This window comes from Zonotrichia leucophrys, chromosome Z, assembly GCF_028769735.1.
Source record: "Zonotrichia leucophrys gambelii isolate GWCS_2022_RI chromosome Z, RI_Zleu_2.0, whole genome shotgun sequence".
Taxonomy (NCBI): domain Eukaryota; kingdom Metazoa; phylum Chordata; class Aves; order Passeriformes; family Passerellidae; genus Zonotrichia; species Zonotrichia leucophrys.
In genome coordinates this window covers 26,774,037-26,801,581 of record NC_088200.1, presented here as the reverse complement: position 1 = coordinate 26,801,581, position 27,545 = coordinate 26,774,037, and the positions used below count along the sequence as shown (strand labels likewise).

General features: G+C 36.8%; 1 protein-coding gene across 1 annotated transcript in view; it reads left to right on the top strand.

Moving 5' to 3' along the window:
* HCN1 (hyperpolarization activated cyclic nucleotide gated potassium channel 1) overlaps positions 1–27,545 on the top strand; it is a 196,151-nt gene that overhangs the window by 157,910 nt on the left and 10,696 nt on the right. Inside the window, exon 6 of the mRNA XM_064736283.1 lies at positions 15,450–15,690. Coding sequence (XP_064592353.1) covers positions 15,450–15,690 — 241 coding nt within the window. The remainder of the gene's footprint in view (positions 1–15,449; positions 15,691–27,545) is intronic.

Below are 27,545 nucleotides of genomic sequence, written 5' to 3'. Positions count from 1 at the left end.
TACTGATGCTATAATAATGCAAGTAATTCCTAGCATTGATTTGCTTTTTAATCACTGCCAAACATTGAGTTTACTTTTTCTTTTAAATTGTAATGGTAAAAACTAACTCTAAGTGGTAACAAATACATTATTTCATGCATTTATTTAGGTGTATCACTTAATATTGCTCCCCACCAGTAACTTCCACCCAGACCATAACAAGCTTCTTGTAGTTTCTTTTTAACAAGCTGCTCTACCTTTACATGCTGCTGTTTCTGGAACTGAGCAGACCTTTGTGAAGTCCTTGACCTCTGTTGTTCCTGTGGGGATAGTGAATGTAGGTACATTGTGGTACCTATGACAGCCTAATGAATCAGGTGTAGGGTTCCGAGAAACCTCTTAGTGCTGCATTAGGAGTGGCATTTTGTGACAGTTCTTGCAAGAAATGTACTCTCACAAGAAAGTGAAGAAAAGCTTCCATTACTGGATTTATAATTTATATTGTATCTGAGTGAAAATTGGACCCAAACCAAATGGTTTGGTACTTGTAAACAAATTAGGTATTTTTGTAGAGAAATATTTTGTGTGTTTAAAGTCAGTTTTAAAATTAGCAATTTGGTAACCTTTCTTAATTGTTCTTTCTTAATTGCTGTCCTTCTCCTTTTCCCTATTAAAATTCATCTCTTTTTAAATATCTTTCTTTTTATTTAGTAATTATCTTTAGAAATCACTAAGCAATGTATTCTTATTTAGACTATACTATAGTCCTGTGCACAAAAGATGAAGCATCTCCATAGCAATAATATAAGGCCAAAATGGGCTGTGATTGAACCTTCAAATATTAAAATAATGGTGGGTTTTTTTTAAATTAAAACAAAAAAAAGTATCATAGAAATGTTTGAATTTGGAGATTTTGATTCCATTACAACTTATGTCCATAAATTTATCTCATAAAAACAGGTAACTAGTTCACTGCAATCCACTGTATTTTTCTGCATTTTAAAATGCAATGATCCTTTGTACGAAGCTTAAAGAGAGGAACTAAAAAATGAGTCCTTATTACAGAGGTAGTCACATTGGAAGTCACTTAAATATCTCCGTATCTTTAATTAGTGAATTAAAGGGGGGGGGGGTGTTTGTTTGTTTGTCTGTCTTTCTCAGAGGTACAGATAAAGTATAACTGTAGTCCATATTCTGGAGTACTGAATCATGAATTATGCAGCATGTCAGTCTTGCAGAATACATGCTGATATACCACAGCATGATTTATTTGGCTAATGCTGAAAAAGAAAATTGGTGGTTTTCAAATATGTGTGTAAATTATGTCTAAATTGCAGTCCAAGTATACAAGGCTGAAAGAAAAGTTCTTAGAAGGAACTATACTGAAGTTTTTAAAACTGGAAATTGTAGCAAATGGCCATTTTAATGCAGAAATGGGCAGACAATCACCAGGTGGTGATTGGATTATTGTGTTTTAAGATGATTTTCCTCCGCAGGTGTGACATGGTAACAAACTGTGTGCACACTCAAAGCTGTTTTCCAGAGACCTTAGACAATGTGGTTTGATTTGTTGAGCTCTGGGGAGTGTTTGCCCTTTGATGTATGCACATTCACGGTGTACATGCTGCAGTGAAATTGTCAGCCACTTCCACTGCTGTTCCCCATGTTCAGAAAACTTTGATCATGGTCCTATTGGTGTTTGACATGCTTTATTAGCAAATCCATCCTGAGCTGAGATATGCTTTGACAAGTCCCAGATCTAATTGCTTCCGATAGCACAGATAATAATACACCAGTACTTTTCAGTAGTTATGATTTTTAATAGTCATGTTACTGCACCTACAAGACTACTTTGTTGTAATTGTTTAATAAATATTTCAGGCATGACAGTTCTTTCATGAGTTCTGCAAATATACTAATCCAAATAAAGGCCTGATTCTTAGTGCAGCAGTTGTCTTTCATATAAAGCGAGGCAAGCTGTTTCATAAAAGTTCCAAACTATTTAGGTGCAAACTGGATGCTGTGAGAGAGGTAGAATCCTGTTACAGAAAAGTAAATCCAGTCTGTGTGTGCTCCTGTGCTGTTCAGGCATCCAAAGAGCAGAATCAGAAAGGTTTTTGTGGGCACCAGGTCCAGTGCAGTGAGAGAATAGCAGTTGTCCTGCTGAGACTAAATTCACCCACTGCCTTGTTCTGCCCAAGACCGTGCTTCCAAGTGTCTGTCATGTCTCAGTTTTTAACAGACCAAAGAATTGCTCAGCTGCTTGATACCAAGGTGGTGCTTGGGGCAGTGGATGCAAAGAATCAAGCACTTTTTTTTAAATCTTCTTGTAGTTTCTGGTGAAAGGCAAGAGACATTGCCATAAATTGGTACCACAACATGTTCATTTCTATCAGATCTGAATAGGCTATTGCAATTAGAGATAGCATTGATGATTTTTAGGTGGTTCAAAATAGTAATAGTAACATACTTCAGATAACTCTTGAGTTAGGTCTTCTTTTGTAAATATATTCTTTTAATGCTAAGCTTGCTTTGGCTTGACAGGTGTCCTTTTTGGTAGGACGTGAAAAAATTCTGGTTTATTTAGCTGGAACCAAATGATCATTGTCCCTAATCCCTGAATTGTGACTACTAATTCATTACAGTAAAACAGCAGAATTTAAAATATGTTCCTCTGAACTCTTTAGAGAATAACTGAAGATAAATGAAAAATAAGTAAATTAAAATTCTTAATGCAGAGCTGGAAACTACATTGTTTCTCTTAATTCAAGATTAGGACCTGGCACCCTGATACTCCAAGGTTCTCAATTTCTTCTTCATTGACTTCTGCAAAACAAAGTCACGGCGTTCCATAATGAAAGCATGGGAAGGTGAAAGGGGAAAGCAGAGGGCAGGATGCAGCCAGGACTCCAATAGAAAACATATTTCAAACAAGACAGAGATGCACAGTACAGACATGCCCACATCCATCCCTTTCCTGTAAATTTCATTAATGGCGGTGGTTGAAAGTGAACATCTTTTCCTTGAGTTTTCATTGTGGAATTTAAATTCAGAAAGCAGGCTAAAGGATTTTGAAGCAAATTTGTTTGGAACCAGAAAAAATGCTGTGAGGGGCATTAAATACCAAAGGTTCAGTGTTGAGGGGGCACACTTTTAATGTGCCACTGTCCATGAAAGTCATCACAAAGATCAGAGTTGTGACTCACCTCCAGCAAGAGGAAATAAATATGCCATGAACTGTTTGATGCAGAAGCAAATGCATATGCCTATTTTTATGCACTCAGTTGCACATTATGGTAGTAACAGCATACAGAAGGGTACACAGCACTTCCCATGCATAAATCTGTAGTTGCCTTTTAAAAGCATGTGATCTCAAAGGCAAAGACAAGGAGAGCAAAAAAACAACAGAGCACCAGATCTGTTTTGAAGGTACATTTATGAGTGTAATTTCCTGTTGATGCACCAATGATTTAGGAAGGTTAACCTAGTTAAAGCTGTGGGAGATAATCCAAGTTAAATTTTACACCTCAAGGCAATCCTAAATCCTTGTTTTACTTCCATCCTAGTGCTACTTGAGCAAAAAAAATTGTACATTACTTTGAAACCTGCACAAAACTCTGCCTAATCTATACTTTTGTATTGTAACTGTTCTCTAGAAGATGCAATAAGCAAAGGCTTAAAATCTTTTTTCTCCAGAAATTTTACTGCAGTAAAAGTTGAAACACTGAATTGTTTTTGGTACATGATGAAAATCTGGAGTCTCGTTTACAGCTCCAGAATAATCTTTTGAAAATCTAATTTCTTTTGATGGATAATTTCTATGTAAGGGATTAAATAGAAATGAAAATTGAATTAAATTTTTTTAAATTATTATAAGTAGACATAATTAAATATAGCATAGGTATGGATGCACAAGGTGTTGAATTACACTTGTTTCATTTAAAGATAGTGTCTAACGCTGAAAGAACTTAATATATGATACTTGTAGTGATTAATGAGAATCTCAGAGATGAGTGAAATTAAAAGCTGGAGCAAAATGTGGTGTCTGACACTGTGAGTACACGTACAGACTTCCTGGTAGCTCCTGGACTGAGTTCAAGGCAATATTTTTATCTGTCCCCACCGCCTCTTTCACAATACCTTTTCACAGTGCTGGCTCAGTAGTGGCACTGGATCCTAAGACAGCTTTGGTAGTAGTAGGGCACTGACAGGCAAGGAATTCCTTGAAAAGGATTTTCATCTCCTAGCTTGTTCTGTGGAGTCTGTATTAATTTTCTTCTCAATAAATCAATTTTTCCTTTCCCTTACTTGTGAAAAGCAAAAAAAGAAATCCATGCTTGGTTGAAAGGATACAAATGAGGTACCCTAAAACATGAACAGTTGCAAATTTGTGAAGTGATCATTGCATGTTTGTGCACTCACTGAAGCAATGGGATGATTGCTACACTACTGAAATATTCTGTAGATAAAATAAACACCTGAGTGGTATCAATTTAAAGATAAGCCACATTCTTTGTAATTAGCAGTTTTCACTTTAGCCACTGTCACTAGATCACTGTGCAACTGAAAGTATTATTTTTGTAATGTCATTAATATCCCTTACATGTATTAAAAATGAAGTTTACTTCATAGTGAGAATTTTTTCTTTTACTAAGTTGAAAATCAGGAAGCAACAATGTATTTGTGTCTATTAAAAAAGTAAGAAAAGAGCAGAATTATTGAGAAACATTTGAAAAATTTGCATTATGCTATGGGAGTTGTAAGAGAGTATTTGGGAAATGCAGGTAATACAGATATCCACAATCCCCAAAACAAAAATCCAGAAACTCAATGTACCAATCATTGCCACACATTGAATAAACACTTGTGTATTTATGAAAATGCAAGTTTTCACTAAGACTAGAAAGTCTTCCACCCTGCAGGGTTGGAAATGAAATAGTTCATGCTTTTTAACACCTGGCAGAAAACAGGTTCACTACGTAGAGGAAGAGAAATGCTGTCAGTATTGTGTGTGGACAGCTTAATTTATATAACAGACCTTGAAGGGAATTAAGAGGCAAAGGCATCTGTAGAGGAGCAGAAATGGAGTGTATGTAGCTTGCTTTGTCATTCTCTAACACCAGATACGTTCTTCATAATATTGATACTTAGAGCAATGGGACAAACTTAGAATGTGAGAAAGAGGTTAATACCCTTCCTGAGCCATTATTTAAAGTTCATGGCTGGCCTATTTTTAGGCCACCATGTGAGAAGATGTTCGCTGAAAATAGATACAGATCATGTGTCCTTGCAGAATATAGAACATCAGGACATTTCATTTCCAAAGAACATAATTGGGACTTGGAGTAGAATCTTCTTTCCTCTCACCTCTTTGCTTGGTGATTATAACTTGGGTTATACAAGCACACACTCTTAGGTGAGTTGTATCAACCTCTAAATAAGATAACTACATCTAATTTGAAATATAGTTTCTAATAGGACACACTATTTAGTTGCACTTTGATTTTTTTCATTTAATGTACAAGACATAGTGGTATGTCCAGTACACATATCAATACATGTGTGCAAGAACATATATATGCATATGTGTATATATGTATATACATGTTTATACATATATATCTCTATATATATAGCTATACACACATATATACATGCATACATACATATACATACACACCTACATACATATACTCTGGCACATACATGCAAATAGATGTCCAGGATGTCTGTGTGAGAAGAATGCTGTGTTGAACTCTGTTGATACCTTTGCAAAGTGCTAAGTGCATATATTGCATTAGGTACTCTGATATGGTCTCTCTTCCTCTGCTGTTGCCATATATCTCAGCACTTATTTACTATGGCACCAGACTACATTTATAATGTATTACCTTAAAATGAATTGTTGTTACAATTGTTAGGGGTCCTCCTATGGTATAAAATCAATAAAGATAAATTAATTAATAAAACTAGAGATTAAGATATAGGCTAAAGATAATTTGAAGAACTTTCTGAAGAATAAATTATAGGAATATATTTCTCATGGAAATAAACCTCAGCCTATCTTTAATTCACTAAGTGAGCAATTAAATTGTACATATAAGTTAATTAAATGCTACTAATAGTTAAATACATTTTAAACTTTGAACAAGCAGATGAACTGAAATTGTTTTGAAAGAGAATATTAAAATTACACAAAGAACTGCATAACATGGCTGCCTGGGTTCATGCAAGATGCTGATGGCAGATCCTGAGTGCCCTGCTGTCTTCTGACCCCTTTGCTTTTAATGTATGTCCAATCCTGTAGTGGAAGCACAAGCACAAGTATTTAAGGCCTCAGTGATGGCATTCAGAGAGCAAAACAGAGTAACAGCAGTAAATGTAGAGAGCAGAAGGCTCTAGGCATCTCCCCTGTTTTTTTTTTTTTAATTATTATTTACATAGCTGCTTCTTCTCCATTTTCTATAGAATAAGAGTTTTCAGAATGTAAAAATACTGAAGATGTCCTGGTGCATCCTTGATATGTCAAGTCTTGACTGTGATTTGGCTCCTTGTTGTAAAGTGACTCTGTTACTCAGATGCCATGCCATTATTTAGTATGTCTGCCTACACACTAAACACTGGATGTTTAAAGTCTGATGCATTATTTTTACTCTAGCTGTTATTACTAATACACATTGACTTGTCTACTCCTGCCAGATTTCCTTCTCTTTGCTCCACATGATCTGCTATTGAGGCTGCTTCTGCTGTCACCATTTGCCTTCCTCAAATTTTTTCCACTCTTTACAACTCCCTTGCAATTTATTCATCTCTTTTCCCTGCAGCTACCAATATTAGCCAAAGTGGTACTCTCAAGCAAATTCTGTCTTGAGGGCTGTCTGGCTGACACTCTACTAAATTATTCCCAGAAAATTCATCTCCATTTTTATGACCTGCTGATAACTTTTCTGGAGCCAGCTCTCTATGTCTCATCCTTACAGATGAGCATCATCTTCATGTTTCACTGTAAAGCAGGGCTCTAAAATCAGCACTTTCAGTATTTTTCTACTTCTGCATGCTTGAGCTCTGGTACAGTGGCCTGAATGTGGGTCATGGACTTCTTACACCTGTATTGCAGGTTGCTACTCACAACATAAGATCACTGAGCCTTTGCACCTGATACCACTACAGCGTCTTTGCCAGCAGTTTCCTTTAGAAGGCAAATTCAAATGGTATTACAATTAGCTTGCCCCAGTTCACATTGCAAAGCAGTGACGAAGGCCGAGTTCAGAATTAGAAAGGGATTTTGCATCCTCCTTATCTTTCTTTTTATATCCTTCTGTTATATATAGCTGTGTACCTCTCTAGCTGGCATTGTAAATATTCTAGCACATATACATGCAGGCATTCAGGGTCCTGTCACACACTTACCTAAGAAACCTAAATAATTTTCATTCATTATAAAATATCTTTTTCTCACTTTAAAATGTGGAATATACATGGTCTAACAATGTCTAAATTTTGTGTGCTAGGTAGAGTTAAGACTTTGATATTTCTTGCACATAATATAATGTAGGCCTTTATTGAGTAGCTACTAATCAAATTAGATGCAAACTGAAATGAACTTAAAAACACTAAACATAATTTCAGAGTGGATATTTCAAGTTCAGCTAACTGGGATTTATCCAGTATAATCAGTAAGACTTAATTTAAGCCACTTAATAAATTTATAGAGAGAGCCTTTGAACCAGTAGGCTTTTAATTCATTAGAAGAAGAGTAAGTGTTAACCTAGCAATTAACAAGAAAACAGTATTTCTCATCCAGAGCTGCTCAAGAGCTGTAAAATAACTCAGTGAAATAGTCACCACTGATTTTTAAATAACTGTTTTCCTGATTGTTGTTGCTACTGTGTCAACTAAACCATACACATAGGGTGTAGATAAAGAACCTTCTCTTGGGAACTGTGTTCTTGCTCAATTTTGGCCATCTGGGTTGCAGTACATGGAGGACAGAAGAAGGGAGGAGAGGACAAAGGCAGAGTTGGAATGGCAGAAGGAATTACTTGCCTGTTTCAGAGCACACATTAATGGATGCATTCACAGCTTCCATTTCTGATCTTGAACAAACAAGAGCAAATCAGAAATAACACAAAAAAAATTGTACCCAAACCATAGCTTTCCATTTTTTTTAAGGCATATTTATGTTTTCCCACCACCTAAATCCTTGCTTCAAACTTTGTTTTAGCCCCCAGTCACCCCTGATAGCTTTAAACACAGATTTCTTCCTCCCTGCTTTCATCCACAAGTTATTCTATGCATGGCATTCCTTTTCTCAAGTGAGAGAAACTCTTCAGGCTGTCCTGCATTCTAGCTGTGTGTTTTAAAGAATAAAGCACCCCAATCAATATATTTTACCAAATAATTTACACAAATGTAATTCAGGCTGCCTTTGTGAAACTCCACTGTGTCATCTTTTTCTTTCTCTCAAGCACAATTACTTTACCTTGCTATCAGGTGAATCAAGCACGGTCCTGAGAACAGCAGCATTCTTTCCAGTGCTATTCTAAAACAAACCCCCTTTTCTTGTGGTGATCAGGTAAAATCTTACTGACTTTGGTGGACACTGGAGGTAGTCTTCATTGAGCAAAGCTGTAAGTAGCAATTGAATTATTTTTTTTTGGAGCATGTAGTATCAAAAAGTAGTAGCTGCCACACAGATGACATAGAAGGTAAACCAAAGGATATTGATTGGTGATGGCAAGTGGAATTTTAATACAAAGGCATAGTAGTGGAAATGGTTTCCAGAATGATTAAATCAGTTCACCAGCTGGAGGAGGTGACTGGAGGCTCCAAAGGCATGGAGAAGCAGTGCTGCAGTAGAGACCAACCTGTGAGCAAGCAAACTGGACAGAATTTTGTGATTATTAGAAAAAATTTCTCCTCTTTCTTAATCACTAAAAGTGATGTTTAGGAAAACATGAAAGTTGCTTCATTCATTGTGAAGCAAACATGAAATCTAACTTGTGTCACTTTTCCATGCACTAACGCAAAGTATGGATAGTCATATGGATACCAACAGGATCCAACAGGTAGGAGTTTTCAACTTCATATCCCTTAGTATTAATTTTCTACTGCAGTATTATAATACATGAGTTTAAATCTGTATTCACATTGGCTTAATGGGCAACTTCAATATTTAAAATTCCTGATAAACAAAGATTTCAGCCTTAATTAGCACCCCCCCCATATATTATTTTTTAAATACTGTATAGGATTAACAAGTACCACATTCCAGTGTACACACATACAAATGGGAATGAAGATATTTAGTTACTCAGGGACAAAAAACTGAAATAATGATTGTTAAATACTTTTGAAAATTGCAGTTTATTTATTCAGTTAATAAGACAGAAAAGTCTCTACAGCAACTGCTCTCATGGTAAAGCACTAATTCCACATGACCTTCTTTAATAAACTGTGGGTGTTTTTTCCAAAAAGCATACACAGAGAAAATTTGTTCAGCAGAATAGTTTAAAGGGTAAAACCTTCAAGAAGTAGAGACTGGTCAAATGGACCAAACATTAAGTACTTATCTCAATTATCAGGACTTCTCAGGCTTTTGAAATTAGACTGGCTATCTCTCTTTTACAGGCTTCCTTAAAACATTGGCTGTGTTGCTGCTCCCATTTTAAAGCCTTTTGTCCTTTTTCCAGCTGGAAAACAAACTTAAGCAGCATTTAATATATCAGAACATTGAAGAAGATGAAAGCTGAATTCCTTTTAAAAACAGTTAGAAAATGGATAAGCAGTTGAATGAATGAAAGAGTGGGTAGTGTCTTTTTTCTTTCTTTTTCTTTTTTCTAATCTTCCAAATATAATGGACAATCCGAAGACGAGCTTGAGATGCACAGGACTGCTTTCTCTTAAGCTCCATTAAATCAATTAACAAGCTGGGAAAAAGATGGATATCTTTCGTCAGAGTGCCTTTATTGGAGGTTTGGTTGAACCACATTGCCTCAAAAGGATTATTCTGTCTGCATTTGAATTTAATGCAATAATAATACTGAAGCGTAAAAAATGCATATATAGAGTTGAATAGAAAATTCTAATCAAGAAGGGAATGACAGAAAGGTATGCAGAAGGCCAACATTTAATCAACTAAGCCAAGAAAATATAAATGGTCAAATCTTTATCCCTCCTGATTGCAAATGCATAAAAAAGATTGCTTTCTATTCAAAGACAGCAATACCGTCTACCATATGCTCAGTTTAGGGCTGACTTGTCTTAATCAGAGTTGAAAAGAGCTAGACAGAAAAAAAAAATCCTGCTTTAACTCAGTCCTGTCAGTCTTGGTAGAATCAGAATTTCATTCATTGTTTTTCTGCAATGCCTATGCATTCCTTCCTTCATTGTGCCTGTTTATCTCACAGCTGGATGGCAGATTTTCTGCATTTGGATATGCTTTATCCAGGTAGATACTGGGACTCTTGGGAGCTGGAGGGCCTTGAAAATGAAATAGACAGGCTGGTCGCTGGTTTTCAAGGCAATTGAGATTCCATGGACTCTCTTTGCCTTAGAGATCAAAGGCTTTTTTCAGGTTTTGTGCTTTGTCTTTGGGTCAGATAGGTTGGTACCTCAGACCAGAGTATTCTTGGGCTTTAAAATATATAACCACAGGGGCTACACCGGCTTCTAAAACAGACACAAGGAATATCCAGTTCGTTTGACAAAATGACAAAATACCAAATCCTGAAGGAAAAAGAATAGTGTTTCTTGACACAATTCTAGACATACTGGTGAAGAGCTACCATGTTTAAAAGTAAAATTTAAGCAGAGTCTCAGTGTAATTGAAAAATGGAAAGTTGAGGCAATCCCATTCAAAGAGAAAAAAAAATTACGTAGTTGTTTTTACTTACATGAAAGGCCTCTGTGCAAAATTTATTTTTAAGTCATACACTCTGTAGAGATGATAAAACAGAATGTGTCAAAGCAATTTGAACAACTTCAGGTGCACCAGAAATGAAGAATATTGCATCCTATTGCCACATGTAGATTTTCTGGCATTTAACAAGTTGTTAGATAATGATGTAGTCATTCCCTCAGTGGGATACTAATCCTAGTCCTCCTGACTGCCTGCTGTCATAAAACCTGTGAGAACTTAGTATCAGTGAGATGCCTCCTTTCTGCCAAACTCAACTATAATTGACCAATGGGTTAAAAAATTACAGGAAATCATGAACATATACACAATATAGCTCCTTAGAACTGGGTTTAAATATATCTAACCTGCTCAAACTAACCCAAATCCCTAAATATAATGCCTATGGTTGTCTCTTAATGATGGGTGAGTAATTTTTCATTTGCAAGTTATTTCTAAGGGAAAAAATACTTTTCTCAGTAAAGTGATTTCTTCCTTTCAATGATGAGGAAATTAAGACTGATTTAATTTCACATCCTTTTAAAGCAAAATGTAAAGAAACACTTGGGAAAAAAAAGGTGCACTGTTACAGTTATGCACTAGATTTTTGCAATAGTATGTAGAAGTCCCATAATAAAGCTAAACTAAGCCATTTTTCCAAATGGCCGACACATAGAAATAACATAGTTTGTTGATGGAAGTAGTACCTTTTATTAGCTCAGCTGGATTACTGAGAAAAAGTAAAGAACTTTTCAGGCATACAGATCTTTCAAGAACTTTTCCTTTTTTATGGCAACAGGATTTTCCAGTCAGTCTAACTACAATCCATCTAAAAATCTTCTGGAAAAGAGGTCCTAAAAACTTCTAGAGATGCCATCAGAGAACTGCAGTCACAGCTAGGACAGCCTTGTGACTGCTTCTATAACATCTTGAGATGCTTCAGAGAAGCCATCAAGAAATATCGAACCCACACAAAATGATAATATCTGATGCTTTAACATCAGTTTGGAAAAAAATCCAGAAAGGTCAAGATGAGTAATAAATCCAATATAGTACAAAGGAGCAGAAGCCAGTGTAATTACCTAACCAATCTCTTATATAAAACAGACCATTGCATGTCTTAATTATTGTGTAAGAGACCAGCAATTGGAATAGATCAAGACTTGCTCTATCTAGGTCTGATTCATTCTTTCTCTTTAACCATTTCAGCTATATAATGCATTCCTAATCCCTTCTTCAAGCTTCATTTGGTATTGTCTTCCGTGATCCTTTTCTCAGGCTTCTTTTGGTATTTTCTTTAAGTAGAGGTGAGCCAAAATCTCATTTAATGAAGATATAATATTGGGCACTAGTCTAGCTCCAAAGAATTAAAAGAAAAATAAGAGCGAAAGATTTTTCTCTATATAAAATGTCAACTCTTAATTTGTCAGTTTGTTCTTTTGTTACCTCTCTTTTAAAACTCAGAACTTTTTCTCCTAGTACCTTCTGAGTTACATAAAACACTTTCATAATCTTTACTGTTTCTTTCTCCCCAGGATGATATTTAAAGTAATACACAAGAACCTGAAATTGCAGAACTGCCTGTGATTAAGATTCGGGGAAATGTATTTTACTGCTCCGAATGATCTCATATTTAAATAAAAGAACACTTTAAAGAAAAACAAAGCACTTAAAAATGACACATTTCTTTCTCCCTCGGTAATTTTCCACCTTCTAACATCTTAAATAAGGCAAGTTTGTACTTTAGTGCAAACTTTCACAGAAAACTAATCAACAAAATGAATGCATTACTAGGAATAACAGCTGAAATTACCTCAGCAGGGTGGTTTTGTAGCTATGTTGGTACCTTCATTAGGCAACTCAGGCTGAGCAGGATAATGTGTGTGCATACATGGGTATATCCAGATACAGGTTACATAATGTGACAGAAAAGTGGGCAGAAGATTGAGCCATAAGAGGACATGAGATTCCATGGGTGAAAATCCTCTTTCAAAGGTATGTTTTGTTGGGATTCCCAAGATGTGATGAATTCCCTTCTGGGTGGGTAGGACTGGATCTGCACAGAGGATTCATCCAGATCTGAATTCTCCCCTCTCTATACTAAAGATACGTTAGGGATAACTTTTTTTTTTCCAATTTCCCTTTTGTTTACTTCATCTGCCCTACTTTTCAGCTTTCACTCCAGACACCTATTCTCCAGGTTTTGTGTTCCTGTGTTCTCACTTTTTTGCAATTTCCATTTCTCAACCTGTTTTTAAAGTCAAGATTCCTGCCTTCTTTTTTTTTCTGTTTATTTTTTTCTAGGTCTTACTGTTCCTTCTTTGTGTTTCTTCCCATTCTCTCTTTCATAGTACTATTCCACCTAAGTCTATTTTACTCTTTCTTCCTAATCTTGACTGGAGCTGAACTTTCTACTCTCCCAGCCTTTTCTGTGCTTCCCCACCAGCTTCTATATAATTTCCAGTCAATTTTTGCTTTCTTTAGTAATTTCCTTTCTCTGCCTCCTGGGCATGCAAGACAAGCTATTCACTTTCAGAAGCAGCAAACAAGCAGCAAGCCTACTGAAAAGTCCCTGAGCAAGACAAGACAAGTAATAGCTGTTGCCAGCATCAGTGGAGACGGCAGCAAGGCAGTCTCACGGGGAGCAGGGGATGTAGTCTGGGGCTCCTCATGGGATGCCACCACACTGCTGGCAGTTGGAGAAGCAAATAACTTTCCTTTGGGAGGGGGGTGATGGCTGGAGCATTACTAATAGATTAGAGTTTAAACAAGAAGGAAAATAAGCTTATCCTCATGCCTTAGAAAGGCAGACAGTTGGAATCTCATTATGATACTTATTGCCTCATAAAAAATATACTTAGAGGGTATCTTGGCATTGCCCTTCTTGACCTACTGACTCAGCAGTATTCACAGATTTGAATGTGGCAGTCCACATGATGCTACTTGCAATAATTTTTGGATTCAGGCAAACACAAGACGTCCTGCATCAAATTTACCATGTTTTTTTTTACATGGGAAACTAGTTTGTAGGGTGCTCACTAGTTTGTAGTAAGTCATTTTGTTCAAATTTACTTTTCTAAATCCCACTAGATTTATTTGGAAAGGATGTTGATTGCTCAGGGAAAGGTGGTTGTTTCTTCACTCTTCTCACTCTTAATGCACTTGCCTGTTAGTTGCTTCAGTAACAAATGTCTTCCCTTCAGAGGGGAATTCCTACATCTTTCCCAGATGCAAGGGAACTGATTTGAAGAACCCACTATGGTTTTGTTGCTTATGGTGTGAAATTACTTGAACTTCCCCAACACGTCTACAAGCAGGTTATTATATTGTGGGACAGGGAGAGGAAAAGAATTTGTGTGATCCCTGGATAATTATATCTGAGCTTCATGCTCAGGGTTGTTCTGCATGGCATATATGGGATATGTGAGACAGCAGATGCATGGGAAGTTGAAAGAGCCACTTCCAGCAGTAATGCAGTCATGGGAGTGAGAGCACTAGTAGGTGGACTGCGTCCTTTACATCATTCTTGAAGTATTTAAGAAATGCTAGGCAATAAAGGCATATTTAGTTTTGCAAGCAGTTAAGTGACTGCTGGCTGTATTTTTCTTTTATTTGCTCTGTCTGCATTTATATACAGATGATTATATTTGCTTTTCCTGTCATGTTAGGTTTGCTACCTCAGTAGATGTTGCCTGCCTGAGCCATTCTCAGTGTGCAATACTGATTAGTCTCAGATTTTCAATACAATGTTAAATCTGTAATGGCAACTGACCATATTCATTTCCCAAGACAATGTAAGGTCTGCAAGAATGAGCTTGAAAATATTTCATAAATTATTCCTATGGTTTTGTTTTCTTTTTATTTATTTAAAGCAAGTATGACATTATCAGCTTTTTTTGATACTAATCTTTTCATGCAGATGAGCTTACAGTGTGCTCTGTAAATATAAATGCAGTTTCTTCTTGGTAGGAGAAATCCTTAAGGCCCTAGGAGAATAGTAGTGCTTTCTGCATTTAGGGGCCTACTTTATACACATCTTTTTAACAGGCAGAAATGTATGCTTCTGTGTTTACAAAATTAATTAGAAACTGCAGGAAATTTTCCTGTTGATTTCAACTATCTAATGTACTATATATTTATATTACCACTAGATATGTTCAAAACAGAAAGATGGTGTAATTTTTGGAAACATAGGGCTTGCATAATTTCATCACTTAATACAGTTATTGCAGCAGCCAATCTGGTTGTCAAGCAGTGTCATTCCTATGTAATTTTTACCTTTCTTTCACATTGTCCTCTTAAACTCCAATAGGAATAATAAATAACATGTGAAAAGTCACCAAAGGAAGACAACTTTTAACCTTAGAAATACAAGTCAGACTGCACTTTTGTTTCAATCACTTCTCTAGAAACACATGAAAATACGTTATAAAGTGAGCACAGAGACCCAGAAAAGTCCAATATGAGCATAAAGAAATTCTTTATTAAGAAAGCAGAATGTCTTTTTTTCAAAGCCCATCATATTGAACATATTTACTGACCATTATTATCATGATGTTTCCTTCCCATTTAGGAGATTGTCAACTTCAACTGTCGGAAGCTGGTGGCTACAATGCCTCTTTTTGCTAATGCAGACCCAAATTTTGTGACTGCCATGCTAAGCAAACTGAGATTTGAGGTGTTCCAGCCTGGAGATTATATTATCCGAGAAGGGGCTGTGGGTAAGAAGATGTATTTCATTCAACACGGTGTTGCTGGTGTCATCACCAAATCCAACAAGGAGCTGAAGCTGACAGATGGCTCTTACTTTGGAGGTGAGTAGGAAAAAATGAATGATAACACTGGATATACTAATACACTAAACCAAAGCACATACAGATAAACAAAATACATACAGATAACAGATTAAAAGAGACTTTTGAATAAGTTAACTAAGAGTCAGTTGCCTAGACAATTCAAACCGCAGTGAAGTGTGCAAAATATTTCTGAACAAAACATTCAGAGTCTGCTTACTGTTGTGAGAACAGCTGTTACAAATGCAAAATGACCTTCCAGAATTTTGAAGTTATTTTGAATTAAAATTGCTGTTATTTAACAGAATATATTTAAATAAAAATATACTAATTTGCATAGCTATTTTATAGCTTTTCACAGGTAAAACTGATAGGATTAATCTTTAAAAAATAATAGAATGCTTGAATCATAAATCTAATGGCAAAAATTGTAGTAAGAATTGAAAAATTAACAATGAATAGAAGAGCATTCTTTACATGGGATATTTTGTAATTAATTCATATTTAATATGTTTTTTGTGCTTTTTCAATTAATTTTAGCACACATCAGTGTTTATCCTGACAATATATACTAAGAGAAACTGGACTTCCTATTTGACTAGGTAGCACTCTAACAGATGTATATTATTATTAAATAATATAAAAAATTAAATCAGGCATTACTTTTAATCCTAATTAAACTAGTCTGGTAATCCTAATGAAAAATAGTTATTTGCTTAGATGAAGGCATCTGAATATGTATATCTTGATGAATGCAATTGCTTTTCCTACATATAATAATTGACAATACAAAATAGTTGTTCCCTGTGACTGTCAATTATCTTTATGCAATGGAATAGGTGTCTGCTTTCACAAGCAGGCTGGTTTTCAGAAGCTGCTTGAATATTTGTGTGTGTACCACTGCTGCTCATGAAAATTACAGTTAGCTTGTCAGTGTATTAATTTGCTGCTGAATTCCATTAATGATACCATAACTGCCCTTTCAGAAAATGCTCAATTGACAGCCTAATCAGTGCCATTTAGTTAGTAAAGAGAAGGGGGAAGCTAAGAAAAGTGAATTGGGCTCAGCATTTCAATTGGGCTATAGAGTTACTTAACTAATCCCATTTTAGAATAATACGCTAAAGCAACTCCTACTGATCTGGCCAGAAGACCTTGTCACTTCGAAGTAGCCTCTGCAAGGTGATTTGTATCACCAGTATTTGTAGAAGCACTTTGGTAAAGAGGTCTTGTGCTTATCCCACAGGATTAAACTGTAGATGCTGAAGACAGGAGATTAAGTAGAAAGAAAAGGTAAATGCTGAGGATGAAGAAACAGAGCAACCTTGGTCTTGGTCTCCTCTATGCTTAGCAGTGCCCTAGTTTATGAAAATGTCTTTGCAAGAGCCTGCGTGCTGAATCTGGCCATAATACTCCTCTGAACCAGCAGAGGATCAGAAGAGATTGCACATAAAAGTATTTTACATAACTGTCAGCCTGTTGTTGAAGTGCAAACAACTATTTAGCTCATCCTATTCAACTGCTGCCCTTCTTAACAGGAATGCAGACAAAAAAATAAGCTACTTGCAATATCCAGACACTACAGGAACTTACTATACTGCATACCAAAGCACTTTTGCTCATCCAAACTGCAGCTGGGATGAGACAGGTGTTGCAAAAATGGGTGGTAATGCATCCAAAGCCTGCTGGGGCAAACAGAAGGTAATAATAGATGCTGTGGCATGGAGGGGTGAGAAAAGACAAGTGCACAGGGAGACAGGAAATGCCCCAAGATCCAGAGTGATGTACCTCAGACCTGTTGTAGAAAAACACCATATATTGCGAATTTCCAGAAGTGTATTTCCAGCTGGGGAGAAGAAAGACCTATCTGGATCAGAGGAGCTGTGGATGCCCTATCCACAGATACGTTCAAGGTCAGTCTGGATTGGGCCCTGAGCAACCTGATCTAGTGAATGTCATCAATGGCAAAGGCATTGTAACTAGATGATCCTTAAGGTCCCTTACAACTCAAACCATTCTATGATTTTATAATTCTATGACTGCAGCTGAAAAGATAGAAAACAAGCTGCAAATCAGATATATGTAAATTGAAAAGGTTGGGATTCTCAAAGGAGAAAATAAAAATTAGTTCTAAAATTGTCATCTCTCTGGAGAATACCCACTTTCCCTGAAGTGTGTATCAGAATCTGAGTAAAGCTTCCTGACCAAAGCAGACACAAGGAATATTGCATAGTGATAAAATAATAAACTGGAAGTCAAGGCTGCATTCAAATCCTAAAACCAATATACCCTTTTTTTGCTTAAAGGACACATGATAAATCCGAAGCTCACGCTGTGTTTAAAAAGCTACTTGTAACAACTGATCTGTATAGCTCCCAGGTCTGACACAATACATCAGTATCAACACCTGAGCTCCCAAAAGCAAGTAAAGGGCATACAGGTGACAGGGTGCTATGCCTAAACAGATCATTTTTTAATTTTTTAAAATATCTTATGTTTTGAAACTTCCTTGTCCCAGCTCAGAGATGCTAACTTCTGTCTGTCGGGTATGTCCCAGAGCTGAGTTACCTGGGGACCTTGGCTCTGGAGAGATTTGCAGGCTCACTTCCAGAACAGTGAACGGTTTCACCAGCATCCTGCCTTGGATTTGGAAAACTGAACTCTTAATATGTAAAATATTTCTGTGCTAATAACATTATATCAGGAAAACAATTTAGGTAAAAAAACTTACCAATAAAAAAACCAACAACAAGTTGTGGGAAAAAAAATAAAACTTACCAATAAAAAAAAAAAAATACAAGTTGTGGGAGAACTGGAGATTAGTGTGAAAGCCAAGATTTAAGAGGAACCAAGGCAGAATCATGAGTATTTGGGAGTGACTTGAATGGAGACTGTTGGGAGAATGAAAGTTGAAATGAATGAAATTAATGAAACCAAAAGTTGCAGTAAAAAAAAAGAGGAAATATCTTGAGGTTTGAGGACTGATGTTGAACATTTAAATTCTCTTGCCTGATCTTTGTTTTTAATTAAAAACAGGCTTAGATCTGGTTTAATAGGAAACCAAATAAACCTTACAGTTGGTTGGTAATTCTTCTCAAAAAGAATATGCTGGATAACCACCAGTGGAATAGATTAGTCAGACTACACCTCTGCTGTACACTTTCTGTTCATTTTTGAGAGACCTGTCCTGGTTTAGGGCAAATTTGGGAGAAAACCTCCAAAAGGGCCCCCCCCCCCAGAAAGCCAAGCCACATGGCCCCTTCACCCAACCAGATCAGGAAAAAATTTCCTCAGCGAGAAGTGGGAAAAAATCTTTTTATATTAACAGGCAGAGCACTCCCCAGCACACAAAATGAACAATACCAGATGACAAAACTCATTTGCTGCTCTGAAGAGATGACAAATTCAGAAAGCCTCTCCTGTGGGTGATCTCTCTGTTATCAATCCCTCTGGCACTGGCAAAGGCCGCTGCCCACAGCAGGCCCCGGTGGCCACAAAGTGCAAGCTCTCGGTGTTTCCCTGGGTCTCAGTCTGGAGCAGGTTAGAACAGATCTAAGAAAAGGGAAAGAGAAAACCATTCCAGGGAACTTCTCTGCCTCAGCCAGCTAAACTAACTGAAGATCAAAGGAGGGTCCTGTTCTGCCCTGTCTGTGCCCAGACACTGCAGTGGATTTCTGTGTTCAGCCGTATGTGGAGTGAGTGAAGTCTCTGATAACAAACTCCGTGCTTCTTCTCCCCCCCTTTCCTCTCAGAGCCAGTCTTGAAGGCACAGAATACGATATCCAGCATTAACAGAACACACCATGGGGATACAAGCATCATAACATCACCCTAGGACAGGGACATGCAAAGTGGTGACAACAGAAAGATCTGGGCTTGGCTACTGTCTGCCTCCTTCCTCATCTGCACTCACTGGTTTCTCCTTTGGGGAGGGAAGGAGAAAATACAATTCTGTAACCACAAAGATCTTGTGGTTTACTCCCTGGTATTTCTGTGGGAAGAGCTTTTTGTCCCTTGACCTTCATGTTTGTCCATAAATGTAATCTTCTTGAACTTTGTGTGCAGGAGCAATTTTTAGCCCAGCATTTCATTTCTTCCCAATAAGTGGGTTTTTTTCAGACTGCTAGTTGAAGGACATTATCATCCTACATATCTCCTCCCAGTGCTAGCAGGAATTTGAAAGCAGTTTCTGGTACTATCCTTTTCAATAGGCCATATTCCCCCTACCATATTCATCATTTGCTCATGTGAATTTTTATAAAAGGGACAGGAATTAGACAAGGAAGAAGACATGAAACTACTTTTCACTATACTGTGCAGTTATATAGTTATTTCTACTTCAGTGAAATTATGTAAGCCACAGTTAATAATGAAGAATCGTGGCATTTTAATACTCTATGATGGCTTTTATTGGATTTATTTCTAATTTAACTGTATCTTGTTTTTTCCAAAACATCAGTGGATTTTTTATGTCCTTAATTTTTTGTTCTCTGTTTGGTAACAGTTCCCCATTACTAGAAGTTTGGTTCCTAGTTCCCCATTATTAGAAATGGGATTGCCACTATCGTAGCATAGTTAGCAGTAGATTCTTCTTTTCCTTGTACAAGTACAAGAGAAACTTCTCACACTCACACTGACAGAGTTTTCATATGGCAGGAGATAAAGTTGCTCTCAGTCGAAATTACCATAGAAACATAAAATGGCTTGTGTTGAAAGGGATGTTTAACATAATCTACTTCTGCTCCCCCCACCGTGGTCAGGGAGGGATTCCTTTCACTAAACTGAGTTGCTAAAAGCCCCATCTGGGTGTCCATCCTTGAACATGTCAGGAACGGGGCATCTGCACCCTCTCTGGGCAAGCTGTGCCAGTGCCTGACCACTCTCACAGAATAGATGAAGAGCCTGAAACAGAACAGATGTAAGACTCTAAGAAAAAAATTCTTTTTTTCTTAGAGTCTTACATCTATTCTGTTTCAGTTCGAAGCCATTTCCCCTTGTCCTTTCACCACATGCTCTTGTAGAAAGTCTCTCTCTGTCTTTCTTGGAGACTCCCTTCAGGTACCAGAGAATCTCAATTAGGTCACCTCTAAGCCTTCTCTTTTCCAGGCTGAAAAACCCAATTCTGTCAGCTTTGCCTTATAGGAGAGGTGCTCCAGCTTTCTTATTATCTTGGCCTCCTCTGGATTTGTTCCAATAGGTCCAAGTCCTTCCTATCTTGGAGACCCCAGCTCTGTGTGCAGTGCTCCAGGTGGGTCTCAGCAGAGCAGAGCAGAGCAGAGCAGAGCAGAGCAGAGGGGCAGAATCCCCTCCCTGCCCTGCTGCCCATGGGGCTCTGGGTGCAGCCCAGGACACGTTTGACTCTCTGGGCTGGCAGTGCCATGGCTGGGCCATGTGCAGCCTCTCACCCACAGCACCCCAAGCCCTTCTGGGCAGAGCTGCTCTGCCTGTGCTGGTACCAGGGGTTGTCCCAGCCCAGATGCAGCACCAGCACTTGGCCTTGCTAAACCTCCTTATATTCTCATGAGTTACTTCTTGAGCTTGTCCAGGTTCCTCTGGACAAGGCATCCGATCCTTCAGAAGTGTCAGCTGCACTGCTTAGTCTGGATTCATCGCAAATTTGCTGGGAGTGCTCTCAACTCCTTAATTTATTTCATTAATGAAGATGCTACACAAGACTGGTCCCAGTATGGATCCCTGAGGGACACCACTTGTCACTGATGTCCATCAGGACTCTCAGCCATTGACAAGTGCCCTCTGGATGTGACCATACAAAAAATTCTTTATCCAAGGAATTATGATCTAGCTGCCTGTAAGGTTAGTGACATGTGACTGAAGATCAGGAGAAAATGAATGGATGGTACGAACTATGTTAACACGTAGGACAAAACTGTGGGGAAGAGCGTGGGGAGCAATATAGATGTCAACAGAGAGAGAACTCTGTGGGCAGGAGTCAGGTTGTGAGTGTTGCAAATAAATGGGAGACAGAGCAGCTGACAGTGCAGGGGAACATCATGGGCATGAGACTGATGGGAAAGGGAGGAAAATGCAAGTGGCAAGCACAGTTTTGAACAACCTCCAGAAGCTGGAAAAGAGTGGGAAGGTGCTTACACCTATTCCTTTTGGGTAGCAAGTTGGAAAACCTGACTGCACGTGTGTTTGCAGTTAAGCTGAACTGAAAACTTGAGATTGACACACTTGACCTCAGCTTCCTCGAATGAAGAATGAAAAGGTGAAAAATGTAAGCAATTGTATTTTGAGGATGTTGTGATTATGAAGTGGTTTAATTTTCTTGTCATTTTGTCCCTGGTCCTGAGTATCTACAGTTTACAAAACTGAAAATACAAAGTACACAGCAGTGGATAATGACAGTTCCCCCATTTTTGCTTTCTCTGTCACAGTGCATATTTGTCTTTCTCTTTAATATCTTGGTAGTTCAAACTCATTTATGATATAATCCTAGTAATAAATGGTAGGAAGGAAATTGCCAGGTTCCAATCCTGTTGAACCTTTTTCTCTCAGTAGCAGGTGATTGGATTAGAAATTGCTCTTCTTGTGCCAGGAGGAATTACTGAACAGATTGTGTTTTAATTCTTCACTATACATACAAAATCGTCAAAATGCAAAGATTTTGACATCTTTTGAGATGAAGCATAAGAATATGAGTCTTTTGCTTATAGAAGAAATTAATTCATCAGTTACAGGGGCTTTACAGAGCAGAATTATTAACATATCTAATGAGCCTAATACTAATCTAATTTACCTATACCAATACATATTGATAGAAACTGATTACTACCACTGCTGTGCGATTTTTGCTGTGGTGAATTGTTTCAGAAACACTCCATAATAATATTATGTAAGTTGGTAATTCAAAATCTCTGATAATTAATCTGACATTAATTATCAAACATGCAGTAGTGTAATAAACTAAAGAGATGTTTGCTTTAATACAATAAAGCCTTTCCAATTATCTCCTTCCTCTTACTCAAGATGTGTGGGTCTTAAGGGTACTTCAGTCATGACAGTAAGATTAAGCCCTGCAAATTCTCCTTCCCTTTTGGAAAGGCCTTCTGCTCCCTCATACCTTGTGACCCTCCACTCCTCTGCACATCCCTCACTGCAGACTCAGTCAGATGCTGTTCCCATGCACTCACCTACAGACAGCAGGCTCCTGCCTCGAGAGCCAAGTGGAAAAGCAGCTTTCAACCATTGATAACTTGCCTGAGATTGTTACCCCTGCAAACATAAAAAGTTTTAGCTCTCCCAAAGCTAGTGCAGAGGACTTTGATGAGCAGGACTGGTTTCATGAGGTCCTGTGCCCTGTCAGCTGCCCGCCCTGTCAGAATCAGAACCAGAGTGACTCAGGACAGGTAGTCCTGGTTTAGATAAGCACTTGCCTCCATGAGCTGGTGTGTTAGAGTGGGGCTCACATGCCTACAGAGAGAAGAAAGGAATAAATCCCCCACTGCCCAACCAGTAAGCCCAGCACAGCTTACTCAAAGGAGGATTTCTGGGAACACATTCAGGACTCTGCTGTTACTTCATTTGCTTACTCACTGATGGACAGAGGCCTGATTCACTGTGGTCTCATCCTGCTCTTTTCTGTAGTCACTGGCAAAATTCCTCTCAACCACAAAGGACACAAGATAAGGCTGGTCTCCCTGCTATCTTTTCCTTTCTCCATCTGTTTTCCCACCTGTGTTTACACAGGTTTTCCTTCATGCAGCAGCCCAGACATATGTTTCTGGAAATTTAACCCCTTTTTTGCTGTTTTTAACAGATACTATATTAGAGCTGAAGAAATGTTGACATTGCTAGGGAAATCCAAACTTAGTGTTTAGGAAGTGCAGATATATTTTTATCAATTAGGTCTGAGGGCCCCATGGAGGTTTTGTTAGCTGAAGGAGTTTCCTAATTCCAGTAGATAAATCTTCAGTAACTCACACTGCCCAATTTTTTCATGTATCCGTTGCAGATCCAGCTCCCCATTTTTTTTTCCCCCACTGAAAATCCCACTGGTATTATGCCACTTGGAATCAGTAGATAAATCAGTTTTTAGACTAACTAAAACTCATACCTCTAAATTTTTTTTTTCCTATCAACTTCCAGGTGTGTTGAACACAAAGAAATGAATGTGATTTAAAAAAAAAAAATATGAGCTGTATATATGAGAATTACTGTGTGTGAATATGAAATTGTATTGGTCCATCTCTTATGTTGTAAAAGGAGACAAATACATGTTTTATTTTACTTACTCAAAGGCAGATATCACTATCTGTGCTTCATGTCATCATTCATCTAGCAAATCTATCTAGAAACCAGATTCTCATTGCCATCTTCCCAGACAATGTCACAGAGACATATTATAGCATCTTTTCTTTTTTGGTTTATTTTTTGTAACATGTAGTTCATGGAATGCCTTCAATTTTAAATGTTTTATTTTGCTTCAATTATTTAATGCAGTTTTAACATTTACCCTTCTGCACTTAAAATTCTAATAAACTCTATTTTGCATTTACTTCAGCTTGTAGAAGGCCAATTAGACAGAACTTCTTTGACCTACCTATTATTTATGGAACTTTTCCCCCTCTCGGAACAGTAACTGTCAGTATATTTTAGACCAGTGCAGTGGAAAATAATACCATGGGAAATGTTGAGTCACTTTAGATTATATTTTCCCACTTACTTTTTTCTGGTTACACTCTAGGTGCTTCCTTTTGATAAAATACTTTAAAAGATTTGCAGTATAATACTGATTATAAATAGGAAAAAATCTGTTGAAGTGCTTTACATATGGACATTATGATATGGTATGATTTATAATTTTACATTTTGCAAAAAGACTGCATATGGCTATTCGTTATTCAAGGTAGTGGTGGATTAAGTCTTTCAATATTCATACTATAATCCAGATAGTTAATTATAAGTAGCCCCACTGAGGTGTGATTATTCGTATTCTTAATAGCAGGGACATAATTAAATGCTTTAAGGGAGCAGGATCTCCACATCTCCATGCCAACTCGTTTGTAAAACATTTTTCAGCTGAACAGTATAGAACATTTTTCTAAAAATATTGTCTGCAAGAGGGCCTAAAAATTAAATATCTTTTTGGCACAGACTAATCTGCCATTTTGAGGCTACATAATATGCAATAGTCCTCATAATATTGCATAATTTCTTTTTGACAATAAATTGTTATGTTGTTCTTTTGGCATCATATTTTATATTGAAAATAACAGTCAGAAGGACTTCTTGCTATTCAAACTCAATAATTTTTTTAAAAGTGCAAGAGAATTTTTAGGAAGATAGAATAAAAAAAACTTACTCTTTTATGCTAAAAGGTAGAAGCTGATTTGGGTTTAGGAGTTTTATTAGGTAGCAAACATAAATTTAACAGTATTCATAATTATAACACAAGTAATATGTCTTGCAATCTAAAAGCATAAATAAATTAAAATTATAATTCTACTAATTCAATAACAGCATACATTTTTAATTTAAACTTTATATAACTAGACAGAAGTAAAATATGACATAGCATGCCTTGGAAATCAAATGTGGTCAACACAGATAAAGCAGAAGATTTTCCAAGCACCTTCAATTTCACACAGTAGAATTTTAACTAAATATTTGAGTTTAGATTAAATATGTAATGTAAATATTTAATTCAGAACTGACAGTCTCGGATAATTTTTTTAATAATTTAATGAAAAGAAGTACAATATTTTTATAGTCGACTTTAATTTAACTTGAATAGTTTAAATTGTAACTGTTAGTGTTTGCTAAACTCAACAAAAGCATACCACTGAATACATAAGGAACTAAGTGGGTTTTTTTCAATAGACAGTAAGCATCCATCACAATAAAAGTAGGAGTAAATGAATTAGATAAAATCACTTTTGGCCTTTGACACAGTGAGTATGGAAACTACATCTGTACTTAGGCATATTATCTTAGAATGTTAGCTTAATTATTAATTTTGTAAAGCATATAGAATTCCTAAAGGTGTGGGCTTTTAAAAGATAATAAATAGACTATCTTAATCACTCTTTTTAGAAAGAATACTTTAATAAGTAAGAAGAAAAACATATAGATGCTCTGTCATAAATAGCATTGAAGACAAAATATGCACTTTTATTTCTATTTTATAAAATGATCCTAAGCTTCTGTTCTGTCTTACAGACCTTTCTTAGAAGAATTTGATAGAACATGGGAGAATAGTCAGGATGTAAGAAATGTTCATAAGTCTAGATGTGGCACTCAGTGCCAGGGTCTGGCTGACAGGGTGGAGTTCAGTTGAAGGTCAGACTTGATGATCTTAGAGGTCTTTTCCAACCTCGCTGATTCTGTGTTTCTGTTACTGGCTTTTGTCTGCACTAGTAATGAAAACTTGGCCACAGCTATTTTCAGAACCTGAACATGGAAGAAAGCAAAGAGAGGTCAGGATGAAAAATAAGAAGTTCCTGCTCAGATAACTTGCCACATTTTATTAAGATGAGAAACTGGTTTCTCCTAGCTAAGTGGCATAAAATACACATTTGGAGCTAAAGAAAGGGTTGTTGGCAAACCCTAAAATATTTTTTTTTTATTTAATAAGTATTTGTCTATAAATTCTATCAAAGTTTGGGTCAATTAAATGTAGGCACTTTTCAAATGAGTACTTTTCCCCTAAGTAATTTTTTGCTATGTCTTTTGCTATTTTTACATTAAAATAAATAAAATACTATTAATTAGACTATGAACATGTAGAGAGCTCAGGTCTCAGTCTTCAGAGACAGAAATTTCGTACTACACACAGGCAATAAAAATGTTAGCTAAACTAATGTATGGGGATTTTGTTTGGGGAATTTCAGGGTTTTTTTGTTATTTGTTTGGTTGGATTTTTATATAGGATGACTAATAAGGGCAACAGCTATCACAAATTACAAATAGATATATTTAAAATAAGTTCAGGTAAGTAGTTTAAAAAGTGATAAAAGACTGGAGATGGGATATTACAGAAGTTGCTTTTCATTCCAATCAGCCATTTTCAGCCCCTCTTCAAAACAATAACTTCTCAGTTATGTATCCAGGCTCCCTCTCTCCAACTGATGAGCCCAGATATCTGAAAGCAACTCAACAGACAATTATTGCTGTCATATTTTAAACGAAGATGTTATGCAGGCTGTATCTCCTAACTCAAACTCACTTGTCTGCAATTCCGTATTTAGTGTAAACATGATGGCAAAAGCGGCAGTTTTTCCATAGCTTCCTTTTGGACAGTCCAGATTACAAATCTGGCTGTAAAAGGCAGGATTTATCTCCATTTTCTGTTCTCCTTAAGCTCTCTTCCTTGCTGCAGAAATGTTCCTCTTGAGCAGTGACTATATTTTAGGATTTCTTAAATGCAGGACTGAATTTTTTAGAACACAGATTACTGAAATTTTTTAATTGCATCAAGCTACATTCTGAGTAATTTTAAGACATGGTGGTAGATATTTTAGTAACTATAAAAACAAAACCATCATATCTCTGAGTTTACCATTGCATACACTAGCAACAATACACTGAAATTTTGAACACATTAAAAATGTGGAAAAAATATAGAAAAATGTATTTCTAGAGTTTTCCGGAATTTAATAAAGAAAAAGAAAACAGAAGTGTAGATGATTCTGTTAAGTAACATGTTATCATATGAAACAGCTTCTCCCTCTTTTCTCTATGGGGGATGCTTAAGTCAACGTGGAACTGGAAAATCACTCATTTTCTGAAAGAAGGGGATGCCTAGAAGCCTACTGATTTTTTTTTTAACTTGCTTGAAGTTCATATAGTCCTTTCCTGAAGGGAAAAAGAACCCAGCCACACTCATACTGTGTGTTGTAAAGCTGGGAATTGAG